General features: G+C 39.5%; 1 protein-coding gene across 7 annotated transcripts in view; it reads left to right on the top strand.

Moving 5' to 3' along the window:
• LOC148526738 (transducin-like enhancer protein 4) overlaps window positions 1-20,720 on the top strand; it is a 139,262-nt gene that overhangs the window by 24,323 nt on the left and 94,219 nt on the right. For 5 of the 7 annotated variants that reach the window (XM_088470121.1, XM_088470119.1, XM_088470117.1 and 2 more), the window contains exons 5-6: window positions 9,732-9,794; window positions 16,314-16,388. In XM_088470121.1, coding sequence (XP_088326247.1) covers window positions 9,732-9,794; window positions 16,314-16,388 — 138 coding nt within the window. The remainder of the gene's footprint in view (window positions 1-9,731; window positions 9,795-16,313; window positions 16,389-20,720) is intronic. The other 2 variants (XM_088470123.1, XM_088470122.1) reach the window with 1 other exon arrangement.

The following is a 20,720-nucleotide window of genomic DNA, read 5'->3' as shown; positions in this document are numbered from 1 at the left end:
ACAATTGAATAGCGGCCAGCGATCTCCCGTCACTTTAGACGGGAGATCCGGGCCGTGAAAACAATTGAATTCCGCCCAGAGACTCAGTCACACATAGGTATACAAGTGTCGCATATCAAATTATTCGTCACATCACATTGTGGCTCAGACACATTTTCGGCCAAAAAAAAAAAAGCAAAAAAGACACACTGCGCTAGCACAGTCTCACATGACCTGGCACGCAGAGAGGCTTTTTAGTGCGACTGCAGCAAAGATTTATAAGGACACATCTGTATACTTTATGCACCCTCCTTTTTTTTTTTTTTTTTTTCTTCCATGTGTGTAACAGCTCTGACCCGTTGAGACATGGACTCCACAAGACTCCAGAAGGTGCCTGTGGTATCGGGCTTCAAAATGTTAGCAGCAGATCTTTTTAAGTCCTGTAATTTGTGAGTTGCGCCTCCATGACTTGGACTTGTTTGTCAAGCACATCCCTCAGATGCTCGATAAAGTTGAGATCTGGGGAATTTGGAGGTCAACACCTTTTAACACTTTATGTTCCTCAACCATACTGAACAATTTTTGCAGTATGGCAGAGTGCATTATTTTGCTCAGAGAGGCCACTGCCATAAGGGAATACCGTTTCCATGAAGGGGTGTACTTTGTCTGCAGCAATTGTTTAGGTAACTAGTACGGACCAAAGTAGCATGAACATGGATGCCAGGAACCAAAGTTTACCAGCAGAACATTGCCCAGAGGATCACGCTGCCTCTGCTGGCTTGCCTTCTTCCTATAGTGCATCCTAGTGCCATCTCTTCCCCATGCCCATGTAAAAAATACACGCACCCCGCCGTCCACATGATGTAAAAGAAAGAGTGATTCATCAGACCAGGCCACCTTTTTCCATTGCTCCACAGTCCAGTTCTGGCGCTCACATGTCCATTGTAAGCACTTTCAAAGGTGGATAGGGGTCAGCATGGGCACTCTGACCATTGTGCGCCCCATATGCTGCAATGCACTGTGTGTTCTGACATCTTTCTTTCATAGAGAAAAGGAGAAGGAAAGTACTTTGTTTTGGGGCACAATTTCTACCCAAATGGTAGTTAAAAAAAATAACCTTTATTAAATGATTAAAAATATTAGTGTAATATAGACTGATTCAGAACACAATGGACAACATTTAATATGTATTGAGAAATAATAGTCCTAATTAGGCCATCAGAGTAGATATTGCCCGTGGTCAGCTTAGTCTTGCGCTGTCACCACTGGGTCATCCTTAATAGTAGTAATCAGTACCAAGGTGAAATATATATAGAAATAATCGTAAAATAACGGGGATATGGTCCCCTGATATATGCACAGACCTATTCCCACCACTGCAACAAAAATCTACTCTTAAATAAAAGTAGCCATTATGTAGAGCAAATGCCTCAATTGGTTTGGCACAGGAATAATTGAGTGATAAATGGCAAATGTCGTAGGTCACAAGACATGTATATATCAATCTGTCAGTGCTCATTAAATATAGAATACCCCCAACATAACAGCTGATACAGAATAAAGGGAAATTGACCAATTAGGTAAAAAACTGGAGGACTGGGAAAAAGACGCAAATTTTCAGAAATGTTTTGAAATAAACAAAAAGGATCTAGTAACATACTAACAAACAATCATCGAAAGAAAGAAGGGCAAATTCCTTAGAGACAAATGGGACTTTGCAACAGATAGTGTTCAAATGGACTGTTAACAGAAGGGACCCAGATAAACATCGAAGAACACAATACAGCTCCTCTGAAGCAGAATCTTCAGGTGCTGAAAATACCTCGAGGGCGACATTTACTTTTTTAGAGGAAAGTATCATTCCCAAGGGCCCAAATCGGAATATAAAAGGAGGGCGGAGAGGAGCAAGAAGAAAAGACAGAGATCAAAGATCCTGGGAATCCCCCCTACCGCAATGTCAGTCCTCAAGGGCCCACAAGAAATACTAAACATGTATGACAACCTCAAGTGATCAATTTATTGGAACATAATCTTTCGGAGATGGAAACAAATCTGCTTGGCAAAGGACTATCCTTCTCTACCACTGCATAATTTAGCCAGTTTAACTGGGAACGAAATTTGAGACTCTTTGGAAGGAAATTACTCCTCAAAAAATACTTTGCTAATATCAATAGCAAAGAGGAAGAGACTGAGATGGATTGACCCACATCAACGCACAATGAGGGATTCGTCTCTTATACAGAGGAAGAATCGGAGGCCCTTGCCGCACTGGAAGATCTTGTAGAAGAGAACGAAGATACCGCATGCACGACTCTTATGACCAGGAGGCATCAGTGCAAGAGGAAATCTACATTTACTCCTCAAGAAAATTTATGTCCAGAAGTTAAGATTTTCATGGACGCACTGTAGTTTCCAAGGACATGGATCAACTACAACTGTCAAAAGAGGAATATCACTCCCATCACTATAACAACCTCAACATCGAGGAAAGAGTTCTCCGACAACTAAAAGAGTGGAATGAAGTTGCAATAAAACCATCCGACAAGGGGGTTACATCGTGATTTGGTCTGTAGAAATGTATTTACAAGAAGCCTATAGACAACTTGACGACCCAAAATGTTACAAACCACTTCTTTTCAACCCCACCAACCACTATTTGTACAATAGAATGATCAAAGAGGCCTATACCAAAGGAACCATTTCCAAAAATGAATACCTGTTTCTAAAATTGAACAACCCAAAACACCAACATTCTACTTATTGCCGAAGGTGCATAAAGACAAAACTAAGCCTCCGGGGAGACCTATTGTCTCCGCTATTACAATAATTTTAGAACAAGCTAGCATTGTCTTGGACAGACACCTCAGGCATCATGTCATGAGTCTTCCCTCCTTTCTTCAAGACACCTCAGGCATCCTCAGGAAATTCAGTGATGTACAGCTGGATGGTGAATATTATTTGGTCACATTTAGATGTCCAATCTCTATATACCAACAAGGTATAGCAGCTATCAGATACATTCTTAATATGGAAGGTCTAGATTTTTTTCATGAATTTTTACTTGAGCTTCTGCAGTTTATTTTGAATAGAAATCATCAGTTATTTTACGAATATTATATCTCTATATTTCACATTGGTACTATTAAGGATGACCCAGTGGTGACAGCTAAAGATTAAGCTGGCCATGGGCACTATCTACTCTGATGGCCTAATTAGGACTATTGATACAATTTTGTTTCTCAATACATATCCAATGTTGTCCGTTGTGTTCTGAATCAGTCTATATTACAGTAATATTTTTAATTTTATTTTAATAAAGGTTATTTTTTAACTACCATTTGGGTAGAAATTGTGCCTCAAAACAAACACTACTTTCCTTCTCCTTTTCTCTGTGCTCAATTTTACTCACAGGTGCACCTCCACATTAAATTTAGTATAATGTGAGTTTACACAATAAAGTGTATATTGTGGAGCATTTCTACCATGAGACCGGATATCCTTTTTCCATTTTTTTGGTACCAGTGCTTAGGGTATCCCCCCTCCTTCACCTATCTCATGACCTTTCTTTCATAGCCAGCATTACCTTTTTTAGCAATTTGTGCTACAGTAGCACTTTTGTGGGATCTGACTAGACAGGCTAGCCTTCGCTCCCCAAATGCATCAATGTGCATTGGGCCCACATTATCTTGTTGCCGATTCGCCAGCTGTCCTTCCTTGGACTACTTTGGAATGTACCACTGCATACTGGGAACACCCCACAAGGCCAGCCTTTTTGTAGATGCTCTGACCCAGTCATCTAGCCATCACAATTTTGGGCCTTGTCAAATTCTCTCAGATCCTTACACTTGCCCATTTTTTTTCTGCCTCTATCGCATCAATTTCTAGAACTGACTGATCACTTTCTGCCTAATGTATCCCAGCTCTTTACATGAGCCATTTTAATGAGATAATCAATGTTATTCACTTCTCCTGTCAGTGGTTTTACCTCCTAGTTGTTTGAATTTTTATTCAAATTGCTGCTGACCTTGTGAAACATACTGTATTTTTTCTTTATTGCATTTCTTATGACATTGTAATGCTTGTTGGTTTTTATGTAATTTTTAACTTAACTTTATGACTTGTAAATAACTCTTCATATAAGCATTGACAAAAGTAACATGGTTTACGTGTGCAGGTTACTTATCAGCTTTTATATGTTTAATCTTGCACGATTAAAGGTATATGTTTTTTAGTAGTGTTTTTCCTCCCCCTCCCCTTCTTGTGAATTGATTGACTCATAAGTAAACAAAGACAAAAGCACTTCAACATTCTTAGTTTAAACAGTTTGCTCAAGCACTCCAACAAGCTGTCAGATTAGAAAGTTCAATGGTTTGCCCTTCAGTTTCCACTGCAACTAGATGTTTCATGACAACACATTTTTATGAAGGTGTATAAGTGAACCAGTAAGTTTGCATACGTGTGCTCATAGTTCAACCAATAGGTTGCAGCCACAACATCAGAATAATAATTCATAACTACATCGCCCCCTACTTTCTCTCATCCTCTTCTCCCTATTTGTCTGCGCCTACACTCCTTCCCTAGCAGTCACTGGGGGCGAGAAAATATTTATTTGAGCGGCGATAATTAATGAGCACATGATGGAGCAATTAAATAATTTTGGGTGCCCACTAATTATTGTGCTTGCCGTGCCCAAAAGTTTTAACCACGTAATCTGTAAAGTCATCTTAGGGCTTCCAAACAGACTTTTTGCGCATTTCTGCACGCCACCCCAGGAAGTAGCGAGCAGAAATGTTGATGCCGGCAGCTCTTGAGCCCAAATGGCCCATCAATTAAATTGCTTAGTTGGAAGCACATTAGTTAACGGCGCTCCCCCCCCCAAAAAAAGAAATCCCCACCCCCTTCATTGGTACCTATGATGGGGGCCTGCCCTCTGCTCTACTGGGCAACTGCTAGACTGACATTGAGATAAAAAGGCACCAGGCTAGGGAAGCTATTGGCATCATGGAATCCAATGCATAGTTTCACAGCAAGCAAGAAATGTGAAGTCTATCAATTTTGAGCGCACTTGTATATGGCAAGTAAGACCTAAATGCAGGTGCAGAAGTCGGAAGTTCTGTGACTGTAGATTTAAATGCTGCAAATGGCAGAAAGGGTTTAGTTTCTGCCATCTGTAGTATGAAATAATACATAATATATAGTAGGCTTAAGTGTTTGATCATTATTATTAACAGTTACTTATAGAGCACCTCCATAGTCCTTTGCACTTTACAATTTGGAACAAAACCGTAATAAAACAAGACTGGATAATAACTGACAGACTTAAGGGTATATGTATCAAAGCTTGATGTGAGATAACCTTGTGAAATATATATCACCAGCCAATCAGCTCCATACTATCATTTCTTAAACACAGCCTGCAAAATGTTAGTTAGAAGCTGATTGGTGATATATATCTCACAATTTTATCTCGCATCAAGCTTTGATACATATGCCCCTTAGATGTAAGAGGGCCCTGCTCGCAAGCTTGCTATAGAAGTGCTACATATTGCAATGTCTGTCCAGCTGGATTGCAGAGGTTCTTTAAAGGCTGTATGATGCATAGTTGTGATATACAAAAACACAAGGGTAACAATTTCTGGCAACCTCAACATGGAAATGCTACATATCAAAAGACTATTATTTTGTGTATTTGGGTTTAGCACAGTATTTTTTTTTTTTTTTTCCTGCTCTCTTCAGCCTTTTAGAGACCAGCCAGCATAAAGATTCCTTGTTAAGAAGATGGTCCTTATCGATTTGACCCATGCTGCTCTCATCCTTTGTCACATTTAGAGGTGTAAGGATCAGGGTCTGGATGGATTCAGTAGCATATGTAACAGTGTTGCCATTGCCTCGTATTGATTTTCTTTCTCCTCCTTGCCCCCTCCCTTCCTACAACTTGTATTATATTTTGTTCTCCTTAACAGACTTGCCATTGAGCAGTGATGTGCATTTTCCATGCAGACATTGTGTATTGATTGAACAGTTGACAATGCTTTTTTGATTCGCGCCCCCCCCCCCCCCACATTTCTTCTTCAAATGCTGTGAGCTTTGTGGTGGTTTACTGTGAGTTGTCGATTTATTTTTTAATGTAAATGCATTATCATTTACAATATAAAATGGCTACAAATTTTAGTCCTTGCTGTTTGAGGTTAAATTCTGTTTTTTATATTTGTTTCTTTCTTGAAAGAAATAGAGGACATCTGCTTTTTAATGTGTTATTGTCAGGTTTTCTAAAATCACACTGCATCTAGAAACAATAATTTAGCAGCTGTTGATATGTAAGGTTCTTAATGCCTTGAATAGTATTATAACATGTAGCGAGGCCTAATAGCTTTTTGAAATCCGTAGCAGGATAAACAGAATCTTCATGAATGTATGTGTTCAGGGATGCATGACCCACATAACCTACAAATTTGATTGGGTTGGCATCGGCTGATGGATAGCAGATTAGAATCCCGTGGTTTGCAGGCTACAAATTTGTTGTCAAGCTAGATTTATCAGATGCAATCAGAATTTCAAGAGGTCAGATAAAAATTCCAAAGCATACACTTTTTTTTTTTTTTTTTCACCCCCAGTATAAAATTCAGTGGTTAGGTTTTGCCTGAGTAGGGGTGGAGAATATATATATGTATATCTGATGAATATTCTCCTCCCTAAAGCTGTCTGTCTGTTATTCATCAGAAAGCAGGTCGCAGCTCAGTGAGCAGAAGAAAAGATTTTAATAGAAGTTGTGCCAAGGGCTGTAATGCATCATTTTAGGACCTTAATTACATTACAATGACAAATATCAATGGTGACAACAGCAATAACCTACATCCTTTAATGACTGTGCTGGAAAAGGAGTTTGGGCTCTGCGCCATTAGTTTAGCATTGCTTTCAAAAACATAGACCATTAGGAACATGTTTCCATTGTGTTATTTGTTCAGTAATTAAAGCCCAGTAGAAAAAACTGTTAACGCATTTCTTCAGTGCTTGGTCTTGGGGCAGCAAAGTCAAATGCGTTGATCCACATTAGAGCTTTGTTGCTAAGGAAATGTATAGTGCTCTCTTCAGTGGTTGGGAATATAAAGCTGCAGTCCCATGCATTTCTGCTGTCTTCTGCAATATTTAAGTGGATTTCTTCATTTTTTTTTTTTTTTTGCTGTGATGTCCATCTGGAACATTTTTCCCCATTGCAACATATCTTTGAGGGCAGCCTGATGTGGCTGCAAAGTCGCTCAGCTGGTACGCTTTTCTATGTCTGCACTCAGGCTCATTCCTGAGGATATTGCCTGTGTTCAGACTGTCTTTCCTCTGATAGGGAAGAGGATTTCTCCTGAATGAGTACGCACACTGGAGGGGCGTTCTAAAGCTTCTTTGCTCACTACTTCATACACCATGCGACTGGTCACCCTTTTGGCAGTCTGTGAATCACTGACAGCAGAAATAACTTCACCACTATAAATCTATATACAGTAAACTAAAATGGTTTTATATTAAAAACTTAACCCCCCCCCCCCCCAAAAAAAAAAAAGAATAATAAAAAAATCATGACATTGCAGCCTTTAAAGGCCACTAAACCTACAATACAGAGTTATGCTATATAAAAGCGACGAATGCAAACCTATATGCACCTTTTCAAAAGCATGGATTAAGGGCACATTGTCAATGGTGCATTATCCTGCTATGTGATTACCATGAAGTAAATGCAATTTGAAAGCTTGTCATATGGGATGTAGTTACAATCCTGGCGGTCGGTATGCCGGCATTCAGAATACCGGTGCCGGAACCCCAACAGCAGTTGAATACCGGCTCTAGTATCCCTGTCATTCACTTCATGCTCTGTATCATTCAGTTGGTTACAAATAACCTTGTGTGGTCCCAAAAAGACCACTGACCATAATCCTCATATAACCAGGACATCTCACAGTCTTGAAACTGGTAGAAAATGCTGCCGGATGATGCATGCATGCCTTTATGGCATCTTGGGCTGGCTGGACACATGAATGTTTACTATTAGGGCACATTGGAAGAACAGCTGGTGAATGGCCATCTTTACAGTCAGAAAGACTGGAGTTCATTGCAATTCACTCTCCACAACTTGGCTATCAGAATGCTTATAAATATATGCTAAGTGTCAGGGTCAATGTAGTTTAGTCTACAGGAATACAATCACCGTTCAAGAACATGATAAAATTCCTGAATGTACTACTCTAATGTTAGGAGATAGTGAAAACACAAATGAAGGCATTTGCCTATATTCTTTGCTTTTCCTTTAGTTCTGTAACATAGTTTTCTACAGTGGAAGATTATCTTTTTTGCATATCCTTTGTGTGTTATTGAAGTATTTGTAGTTCACCGTGGCCAGATGACTAGCTTGCTGTGGTTAGCTGCAGGTGTGACCTAAATTGTGAGTAGGCCTCTGGTAGAACAACATATATTAATGGAATATATGGTGTGCCAATGGCCATATTTGTTGTGTAAATGGCCAGCTCTATAGAAGTATAAGGTCACATCAAAATTGCACATTCACCGAGCATCACATAACATTCGATGTAACTGACAAAAATGTCTGTGAAAATTAAGTGTTGCGTATTGTTCTGTGTCCCATTGTTCCCAGGATGGTCCTATGTTTTCCAATGCAGATAGCTGATGATGTAACATTATTGCTTGTTGGTTACAGGCTGGTTCCACCTAAACTCAAACTACATCACACACCACGGGCCACGAATTAAGTTGCCACAAAATTCACAAGTGTGTGTATGTATGTATGTATGTATGTATGTATTTACTCAGTTCTTATCGCCATTTTACTGCAAGTTCGGATTTTTTTTATTGGCTATCCAAAACACGTGCTAGCTGATAGACAATAAAATGCCGTTTTGATATCCGAGTAAATCCGAACCCGCTCATCTCTAAAATATATATATTAATGTGTGTGCGCGCAAAAATATTCTACACAAGACAATTTTGTCCATGTATCCAATAAGCTCTGAGTGTCAGATTTTCACTTGACACGGGTATTGGGTTTATTTTGTCTTTGTGTTTTAAGACCTCTTTCCTTCTGTGCAATCTACTAGCCACATGCTAGATAAGCTATAGATACTTGAGCAGTTAACTCGTTAGATGGTGTCAAATGCCATGTGGATGTGCTCATTAATGAGTCACTGTCAGGTTTCAAGGCTGACTTGGCAACCTCTGCAAGTTTCCATGGTCTACTGATCTAGCTGTAAAGCTTTAAAGAAAAAAAAAATATGCAAATTATGAATGAAAAATTTTAGCTGCGCTCTTCATCGCAACAAAAACTTTTGAGACTCTGCCATATTAACATACTGCTGAGCTGAACATTTTGAACTAAAGCCACCAAACTACGGTAGATTTGTGGTCCCTTCAGCAGCTTACTGTCCTTTATGCATTCCCTTCCTAGGTGTTTATTTAGAGACTGTGCAGTTGATGTATTGAATTATATCAATTGTTAATACATTCTGGGGGGTATTTTGTCAAAGACTGGAGGGAGAGAAAATTGTGAGGGAGAAAGCACTAACCAATCGGCATCTAACTTGCATTTTACAAGCTGTGTTTGAAAAAATGACAGGAGCCGATTGGTTAATATTTTTTTCGCTCACAATTTTATCTCTCATCAAGCTTTTAGTACATAAACCCCTCTGTTTCTAGGAAATGCACCGCTTAATGAAATGCTCTTATAATAAATCTTTTCTTTTTTTCTTCTGCAGGCTGAAATTGTCAAAAGACTGAATGCTATCTGTGCACAAGTCATTCCTTTTTTGTCCCAAGAGGTAAGTGAGCTTTATTTATAGTCACCCAGCTTAGTAATACCATGGTTTAAATGGCACATGCTAGATATAGATATAGATATATATATATATATATATATAGATATATATATATAGATATGTGTGTGTGTGTATATTTCTTTTTCTTTCTTCAATCTGTGAATATCTCTTGTCTTTCAGTGTTTTTTTTTATTTTTTTGCTTCACTTATCTATTCCTCACAGCTTATTAACATTCAGAGCACTATAATTTAGATGCACTTGCATAGTGGAAAATGTTATAATGCGCTAAGCGTAATGCAGCTGTTTTCTTGTCATGCACGCTCAGTGTTGCTTGGAATTATGACTGTTTGTTAGAATGGCATCTAATAGAGTAGATTGAAAAATTGCCAGAATAGGCAGAGAATCATACTCTTCTCTTGATGATAGGCATTAAATGCCGACGGAAATGTGGTTTGGCATGACATATTGAAGCGCTGCTGAAAGTAAACAAAATGAATGTAGATTTGGCTAACTAAGCGTTTTCCATGAAATAAAGTTCTCACCAAATTAAAGTTGCTTTTACAGAGCAGTGATTTTCTCAGTAGCCACGGTACAGGTGGGCAGCCTCAAAGAGGACAACCTTAATACTGATGTTTCTTATTTAGTTTGTTTTTTTGTCATTTACTGCGAAAAAACAGATTAATTGGATCATGTTTTAAAAAATTTTTTTTTATGATTTTGTAAGTTCTTCCTGGTTAAATTCTGTTGTATACAGTCATGGTTATGATTGTTTTTTTATCAATAATTATTTTTATGGTAACCGAACATTCTGGACAAACTCTAGATAAGGTCTGGCCAACCTGTGGCTCTCCAACTGTGCCCACCATGCTTTACCAGCTAATCTGTGGGAGGGTATGCTTGGACTTGTAGTTTCACAACAACTGGAGAACCACAGGTTGGCCAGGCCTGCTCTAGATTAACTAATTGTACATTATGGGCTTGGCATCTAGCTGGTATTTATCCACCAGATTGTTGCCTGTTGCTCCATGAAAATTCTTCAGCCCAGGGTGCAATGGAATAATGTACAAATATATACTTTCAGTAAAATCTAAGAGCCAGCTTGGGGTTTGTTTGTTTTTTGGAGGCTGGGAAGATATGTAGCTGACATCAACAGAAATAAATCCTGCATGTTAGGCACTAGTAGTACTAATTTAGTAATTTCCTTACCCTCATTGGCCACATGGCTTATAAGATTTCTATAGCCAACTTGAAGTAGGCGCTAGAGCCACTTACATGCCAATATGTATGTATTGGGTAAGTTACGGTTAGTGCTGTCTAATGCTTAGTTGTCCATGCTTACAGTACTTTCCTGCGTGCAGCAATCTTAACTGTGGCTTAACCGTGCTTTCTCACTACTCTGATAACAAATTTTCTGCAAAATACTGCTGCAAGGAAATGTTAGTATACATGCACATGTAACCTTTCTCTTTCACTGTAAGTAAATGCATCGTCGAAATGATGCGCTGTCTTTTGACCTTTCAATTGTTAGAAGAAAATATGTATGTAGGTAGCAATGGTGACGTTACTTATTTTTGTCGTAAGGCAAAATAATAGAATTGGCATTACTTGTGGTGACAAACTGGTTTTTGTTCTACCCCCCCCCCCCCCCACCCACCCCCACCCTATTGGTGCACTGCGATGGCCTCACCAAAGTATATCAAATTTGCTTGCCTGCTACTTTACAAATTATAAATGCACCTAGCTTTGCAGGGAAGTAGAAGAATACCTAGAGCCACACCGTGGCCCCTTGCATTTCAAATAAAAATTTTCGGTGCTTTCCTCTCAAATCTACTTTATTTATTTTGTTTTACCCTTGCTTATGGATTCATTTAATACTTTGGTGTAAATTTATTTTTTTTCATTACAAAGCTTAACATGCACTTTCATGCTAAGCTACATCATGAAAGCACAAAATGGGTCCAATTAAAAGTACAGAACAAGACTTGAAAACTTTCAGCTTTAAGTCTATGCAAAAGTATGGTAGTTTAGGAAGGAAATGAGTCATCCCCTCAAGGCCACAAAGACCCCAAGAGATCAGCCCGGTGCATGGCCATGCCTCATTGGGTACCATCTGCAGAAATCGTGAGGAAGGTGGACCACACCCTCTCTGATATACACAAACACACACATACTATTTTGGCCCCAGATCCCCGAAGTACAGCATGCAGTATTTTTGAAATTTGTCAGAATCTCGGCGCTGGCATCCCGACCACCGGAATCCCAAAGGTAAGTAGCAGGGTTAGGCACTAGGGGGAGGGTTAGGGTTTGGCATTAAGTGGGGAGGATTAGGGTCAGGTACGGGGATGGAGGGTTAGGGTAGGGAGAGGGAATGGGTTAGAATACTGACCGGCAAGTGTTGGTATTCTAACCCTGTCGGGATTCTGACCGCTGGGATCCCGAGCGTCGGCATCCCGTACCCATCCCCTCCTCCCCTAGGTCTGCATCAACCTCTGCTACACTGCAAAGACTGCCATCTTTCTCTGGAAAGCTGTTTGCTTTGGTGGAAATTTAAGCACACTTGTAAATCATGGCACACTGTGGGGCCATATCTGATTTTTCATTGAACATTAGATGCTTCATAAATGACCACTTTGTGCATGCTTGCCCACTTGTTTTGGTTAAATCCATATTTAAAAGTATCTTCCTTAGAGCAAGATATATTTTTTCCGAAAGTTTGGAGCCAGAGCGAAATGATTGGCTATAGTAACTTTGCAATGCGTGCACGACATAAACTAGTGCTTAGCGAAAAATTGTGGGTCCCAGGGATCCTTCACCTTAAAAAAAATAAATAAAAAAAAAAAAATTGCGTTCCTACTTCACTGTTTCTGGGTCAATCACAATTTATTTTTTTGAGCTCCCCATATGCCTCCCCACATGCCCTACACATACACCATGGAAAGTAACACATATTTTCAGTATTGATAATGCCTTGTAAAGACATTGCCTTGGTTTTACATAGCCAACAGGTGCAGTACTGGGCTCAGTGAGGTGTAGGCAGCAGTTGGGACAGTGCTGGGGCTGGATCAGATGGTAGCTTGGGCAGTTCTGGAGGCAGGTAGCAGTTGGGGTAGAGCCAGGGGTTAAGACAGGCAGCAGCAGGGGTAGAGCGTGGGGTGCAGAGGGCGAGGGCAGGCAGCAGTTTTGGCAGTGGTTGGGACAAGCAGTACTAGTGGCAGACAGCAGTTTGGGAAATCTTTAGGGCAGATAGCAGGTGGATTGAGAGGTGTTAAAGCATGGGGTAGTATAAGGGCCAGGAGGGGGTCAAAAGCAGGCAGTGCTGGGGGTAGGGAAGGGGGTACGGATAGATAGCAGTTGGATCAGTACTGGCGGCAAGGAGGGGTTTGGGGCAGACAGTACGGGGTACTGTAGTTACCGCTGTCTCATCCAGCACCACTGCTATGTCCTCCACAAAGGTGGCATCTGGGATATGTCTCTATTTCAATGAGCTGCGTTCCCAGTTTGCCCCTGAGCGGAGTTCCTGCTTGCTGAAGGAGTCAGTGATGAAGCACATAATGACATGTGTTCTCTACCCCAGGCTGCTGAAGGTGACTGGCACTATCGGCAGCTAGGAGATTCTGAGATTGCCTGGTGGGGATGGTGTGCAGAGCCCAGAGGGAGGTGGTGATTCAATTTTTCCGTGAGCAGCGATAATGAATGAGCGCCAAGTTTTGCAATTCGGTTGTTCTGGGCGCCCATTAATTATCATCCTCTTCACGTCCTATTAGACCGGATTTAGCGGTGTGAAATGGCTAAACAAGTCTAAAGTCCTCGTTAGGGCGTCCCAACTGCGGTTAGGGAGCTCTAACCACGGGTTTCTTGCACATTTTTGCTCACACCCTCCTGAGGGTGCGAGTAGAAATGCCGGCGGCTACCATGCTCAGATGGAGTAACAATTTGCATTGCTCCGTATGGCGTCTTAACAAAAATAGCCGACCAGAAAACAATTGAATCGACCCACTTATTTTGTTAGAGTGCCCCACTGCTTATAACGCATAAAAATCGCACTATAGCACGGTGTGTATGTGACCAGGTTTCTTATATATAGCTAGTAGTTACATTGAAGGAGCTACAGATTGCAGTGTTGTGCAAACACTAAATAGGCCACTGATTGTAGATATCTAATCAACTGTGACCTGGCACAGGTTAATTCAATAAATGGGTAAAGGGAGTCCTAATTACTGTCATTTGCTGCATGCATTAAATCAGAGGCAACTGATATTCAGAATGGTTTATTAAATTGCTGTGTCTGTCATACGGTCTTCATATTTCTTACAAGACCCCATTTCTCCAGGGCAAGACTTTTGCACCATAATCTTCTGTCATTGATTTAACTCTAGCCTCAAATGGATTTAATTTTAGCCTGAAATCACTAATGTGCTGTTTTTAAAAATCCTGCTCCTTGTTTGCCTCAGTTCCCCTCGCCACATGACACTGTCCCTGTCACATGCAGTCCTATCTTTCACTTAGACAATAATACAAGTGGAAAAAACCCTGCTTCCTACAAACACACTTCTGAAACATTCAGATCTGTTTGGTTACAAGTTGTCTTGAGCCTACCCACATCATACTGTAGACTTACATGCAAACAATAGATGAAGCGTGATAACCAAGAGGTGCTCTGATCCCAGTTTCCTCTAATCGCTAAGTGTATGTCAGCATGCACAATGACCATAAACCCATTGAAGACTTATTACAAAACACATACCTTGGGAGCAAGAGGATTCATATGTATTTTGGTGAAGTTGGATCTACCGAATCTTCTTTTTTTTTTTTTAAAGGAAAATTACAACAAAAAACAAAAAAACACAATAATATGCAGGTCATTGGCATAGTATGGAGAATATGTGAGGCCCCAAGGTCAGTCACCTGCAAAGCTGTATTTTATAGGAGTGGGGCAGGTAGCATGCTGGGCTTTCAATCATCATCATCATCATCATCATCATCATCATCTGTAGAGTCATATTGAGTGCTTTGAAGATGTGCTGAAGGCATTCTGTCTGAAAGTGGGCTACAGCTGCTGCACATTCTGTAACTAGTGACTATCAACATGCTTTTATAGTTTCTTTCAAAGAGTGTCTGACACTTTGTCCAAGTCTTTTCTGAGTGTGCCTGATGACTGACTTGCCAATGCTGGGTGTGAATAACAGCTTGTTTTACTACAAAGCACGCAACTTGGGGACCGATTAGGGAGATTCCATAAAAATTTTTGTGAATTCTATGAGCACGTCAGCGGTACAGGAACTGTGCAGTGGAAAATGCACCTGTCCCGCGAATGCGTGTTTTATAAGTATTATTTATTGAGTGGTGTTTGTTCCTTTTCTTCTATTTTGTCGCTTTTTTTTTTCACCGTATTTTTCATTGAACAGATTGTACCATAATTCTCCTAATTGGCCCATGCTGACTTTAATTCCGCCTAATTAACCAATACTTCAATCCCGTTGTTTCCAGCTCAGATATGCTTGCAAAGCAGATAGCCTTGCAAGGAGAAAAATCATCTAATTGGAATGGCTGAAGTGTTTTTATTTTTTTTTTTATTTAATTAAGTTTATGACATTTCTTTCATGTTATACAGCGAGAGATTAGGAAGTTGGCTAACTAAAATCTTGTACTCCTGCTACACTGACATGTTGCTGTCTTGCATCTCTGTTAGGTTGTTGTCATCACCCTTTGTGTTCTAATGAACACAAAGTATATACAGTACATATATACTACATTCAGTGTATGTATATGTGTGTGTTTGTGTATATATATATATATATATATATATATATATATTTATATTATTCTCTAAACTTGTGTCTATATTTTGCTTTAACTGCGTGGCGGGTCCCTGTTCTCCTGTTTAATATGTTGTGGATCTTTTTAGTTCATATCTGTATTAAAAGGCATAGTAAAGATTCCACAGGAATCACAAGGCAGAAGTAGAATATGCAATGGTCATACATTATAGGAGCAATTAAACCATTTACTCTCTTCCCTGCTGATCTGTGGTAAACCACTTACAGCTCTGCTATTTGATGAGGTCATGAAGGAAATTGTCCATGCAGGGATATATATCCAGCATAGTGTTCTGTATATACGCAGTCGTTTCAGCAGGAGGATGTTTACTTTTGGTTACCAGTTAGAGGAAAGGTTGAGGTTAATGCTGATTAAAGTTGTATAATTATTTCCTCATGGCAGAATCCTTACCCACACCTTGTTAACTTCTGCAGTGTCTTGCAATGACAGCATAAACCAACAAGCAGTCACCAGAGTGTTTACACATTGCGGGGAGGAATTTCCACAAGTAAACACTGAGAAGTTAGAGTGCTGCAGAGGAACACACAGTAGCTGTACTGTAATCTTGTCAGCTCCAAAGCTGCACGTTCATTTACCAAACGCCTAACAGAAGTGTATAGAAGTGTGTTGAAACGCAGAGAATAAAATAATAAAAAAATGATGAATCTATTCTGACTTTTTTTTTTATTTTCTTCTCTTTCTAGCACCAGCAACAAGTGGTACAGGCTGTGGAGCGTGCCAAACAAGTGACCATGGCAGAGCTGAATGCAATCATTGGGGTATGTTGTCTTTTTGGCACAAGGTACTATGGTTACCATCACTTTTTTTTTTTTTCTTACTGTACAATTGTGACTTTTGTTGACATACAATGCTGACATGGAAACATTTTTAAACAATGTAAAGGGGCTCTCTCTTTGACCTAAGGGTAGTGGCATACTGGCGCGTTCTGCGCTAGAACCGATTTCTATAGAAATCCAGCTAATACTAGGCTCCCAGGCATTCACACTACTGCCGGTATACAAAATTCCTAGAGCATATCTAAGTATGACTGCAATCTTGTGTTTACACTGCCTACAGTGGCAGACATGACAGGTTGCTGAACAGTGGGTTTCTGTGGTAGATGTGTGCCACTGCTAATTATTATTTGCACCCTTTCTGCAACACTTGGAATACATCCATACTTGCAGTGCAGAGAAATGACCAGTCTCTTCATGTGCATTTTTCTTTTATTCAACAGGATTTCAATTTAATGAGAGGCGCATGGAAACTTATAAAAATGACATGTATATCTGCATTTCTTGGAGAGAACACAAACATTGTAAAACACATTCAGCCAGTAACTGTCTCTTTCCACGAGACTGTCCACGTAGAAAGCATTTCCTGACAAAAGCAAATGTCTTCTCAGACAAGTTTAAATAAAACCAGACTGACATTAATAGACGAAATGACTCCTCTCCCACCCTTCCCCCATTCCCCTTAACATAAAAACAAAAAAACTGAAAATGAGAAGTAATTCCTCCATATGTTAGCACCGTAATGGCAGCTATAGTAACCGATTCTGTTAGACTGGATCGGAACATACTAACGACACACGGAGAAAAAATTAAATATTGTCTTTCACTTTACAATGTATAGGTGAGAAGTCCTGGTTTAATAACACATTATTCATAGGTATAATTATACAGCTGGTGCAAGCCGCTCAGTTATTCTAATGAAGACACTACAACTGTACTTTTCTTATTCGCCCCCTCCCAAATGCTTTTTCTTTTGTGTATAGATTATACATAAAAGTCTTTTCCTCTTTTATTCAGTGTATCAAACACACTTTGAAATGCTAATTATTCCATTTACTTTCATTAAAATTCAAATTGCTGAGTGAAGATGTGGATAAGGGTCGCAGAATAATCAATCTGAAGTGAAGATATTGCCTCAATTATGCCTCTGTCTTTTAACAAGGAAATCCGCACTCTCTGATCCTTCCTGACGGAGGTAGAGTGCAAGGTTCTGATTGTGGTCTGCATTTAATGGGCTATTTCTTATTCTGTTTTGTGCCCCTTTGACCGCAGGAGAATACTGGTAGTCAATTAAGGGTTCTAAATGGAGAAAGAGTAACCTTTTATTTCCTGTGAAGTTCCCCAATAAAAAAGACAAATCTGAAGAAGCTGTGTTCAGCCATGAATAACATTTGCTGCAAGCTCTTCAAGCACAAGTAGGAGGGCAGAAGGCCATTCCCCCTGTCCTTCCGAGCCTTTACAATCATAGGGAAAAAACATTTTTGTTTTCTTGGAACCCAGAGGGAATAATCTCATCACATGACCTTATATGAACAGTGGTAGTAATGTTGGCCTAAAACCATTTAGTAGGAATTTGAAAGTAAACCTCACATTAGGTGCAGTAGAGACCTCTAAAAACCTCCTATGTATGTTGAAGAGAAAAAAAATAAAAATAAAATATATATTAGTACATACATATGCCCTACATGTTAAAGCGCCGTAGAATGAATAGAATAATCTCTCCATTGCATGCCATAGGTTTAATCATCAAAAAGCATGAGCACTTACCTTGGCTGGCTTCCGCATTAGAAGTAGCCCACAAGCATGGGCCTCCCGTACAATCATTTAAAACCGCTTCATGCTGGTCAGTAAGGGGCTGGTGCCTCTGTGATGAATGGGGGTGGAGGGTGGCTCTGAAAGTGTCCTGACTCTGTAGAACTGGTTATGAATTTTGTGTAAGGGCCAAGCTGTCTGTTTTGCTCTCTCTGGCTTGTTTTTCATTTTATTTTGCAATATATGTAGATAAAATGTATTTATTTTTTCACATTCTGCTAAATGACCTTTAGTAAGAAATTTCATCCTCCCCAATGTTGTGGGGCTCATTAATATGCCCATCATTTTTAAGTCCCTGCTTCCTTTTAGCTCCCAGCCAGCTATCATTCCTCGCATTGTGAATATGTTTATACTCTTTTCTTTGCATTTTTTATTTTTTTCTTCTTGAGCCTGCAATTGGAACAGATTGCATGTTCTGCACTGTTGATTCTCATACTGCAGATCTTAAACAACAATTTGTTTGCAGGCGGTGAACAGTCTAAAAAACAGAATGTTTTCCTGAAACCTGTTAAGGGCTTTGTTGTTGCTGTTTTTGTTTTTGTCTTTTGTTTTTAGCTGTAATAGACCATACTGTTTAAATGTTTACTTTTCTGCTGTATTACAATATTCAGAGAGGCTGTGAGTTATACAAGAAATAACCTGCTATATTCCTGATTTCTTTTTTTTTTTTTTTTTATTCAGGCACAAAAACAGAGCTAGTTTTGCCAGATTGCTTAAGCATTATGTAGCCCCCATTTTGGATAATTATAATTGGCGACTAGAGGAAAATTATACTATATGCCTACATTGCTTCCTTATTGGCACCTGAAAAATTCTTTTCTGTCAGTCTCCACTGACTTTTGTATGATTCTTTCATTGGGTAGTTCAAAGGTTCCCAAACTCTGTACAGTCCATGTTTTAAGGATATCCTTGCTTGACCACACGTGGCTTAATTAGTACCTCAGTGAATTTGATTTAACCACTTGTGCTGAAGCATGGATATCTTTAAAACCTGAACTGTTAGGGTGCCTTGAGTACCACATTTGGGAACCTCTGGGTTAGTGTAATTTATTTTTTGCTTTCACCTGACAGGCATTTTTATTTAATTTTAACATGGCTAAATACAAAAACATTTTTAAATGTTGTCATTAAGTAATGAGCATCACTGTTATGCAGTCAAATTTTTCATAGGCAATTCATCTTACTAGGCTTTTCTGTATTTACACTTTGTGGCATAGTATTTATAGCTCACATCTTGGAGATGGGGGGGGGGGGGAAAGGGTAGGGTGAGGTGCGTATCCACTTGGCGATTAAACTGGCCGATTGAGCGATAACATTGTTATCGTTCAATCGCTTTTTAATAGTTTGCAAATCGGCCATGTAAATGTTGAAAACGACCAGCGATGCCCACGCCTGCTGGTCGTTTTTGACATCTATCATCGCCCGAACATGCTGGCCAACCGGACGCTGCCGTCGGGTTGCCCATGTTCGGGGATGATTGATGTGCCTACACTGAACGACCGAATGAACGTTCAGTGTAGGCACATCAGAGTGTGAAACGACTGCACGATTACAATGTCATAATCGTAAACTTGTTTCTATGTCTATTACTGGATACGCGCCTAAGTGTATTAAGGTGCCAATTGTCATCAATTGACGTCTTTGCTTCCTGAGTAGTAGTCAGTTGTGGGTGGGGCTAAGTCACAATTTGCATAACTGTCCCCTCCTCTGCACAGGCAGTTAGCATATGTTTTGGCAAAATGTCTTTCCCGCAAGTCTGAAGCTACTGTGATTAAAACACGGGCGAAAATTGCCATTATAACAAATGGTGCCAGTGTAAAGAGTGACATACGGAGTAATGTTTTTTATGTTTTTTTTTTTTTTTTGTAATGTACTATTGTACATTAAAAGAATATTACTTGGTGTCACTCTTTACACTGGCACCATTTGTTTTATTTGATTTTTTTCAATGAGTTGTGGGTGTATCATTTTTGATATACTGCTTCAATGTTTGAACTTGTGCTTTTAAATGCAGATCAAACACCTGTAGGTAACAGCCTTAAATGTTAATCTACATATTTAATATACATTTATAAGCAGTCCAATTATGTTTTTTGTAGTTTTTAGAGCCATGTATAGGAGAGGAAATTGTTGCGTGCAGTGTAATCATCTAAAGTTACAGATTTGATACAAAATTATTAATAGCTTCCAGACTTTGTACAAATCTTCAGGCACTTGTTCATTTCTGAAATAATACTTACTGAAAAAAATGCCGGTATTGTGTACCATCTGGGAAAAAAAGCAGTGCTTGCTTATGACTGGGTTCTTCAGAGACTCATCACCCACATGGGGGTACTAAGCTCTGGAAAGTGATAAATTGAAAAGTGATAAACTACCAAACAATCTACTCCTAACTGTCATGTTACATGCTGTGTTTGAAAAATAACAGGAGCTGATTGGTTGGTAAATTATTACTCTCCAATTTAACACTTTCCAGAGCTTAGTACATCTACCCCTTAGTTTTAA

The sequence above is a fragment of the Taudactylus pleione genome, unplaced genomic scaffold, assembly GCF_031769625.1.
Source record: "Taudactylus pleione unplaced genomic scaffold, aTauple2 ptg000095l, whole genome shotgun sequence".
NCBI classification, from domain to species: Eukaryota; Metazoa; Chordata; class Amphibia; order Anura; family Myobatrachidae; genus Taudactylus; species Taudactylus pleione.
Note: the sequence above shows the minus strand (reverse complement) of the source record. Positions and strands in the feature narration are given on the sequence as shown.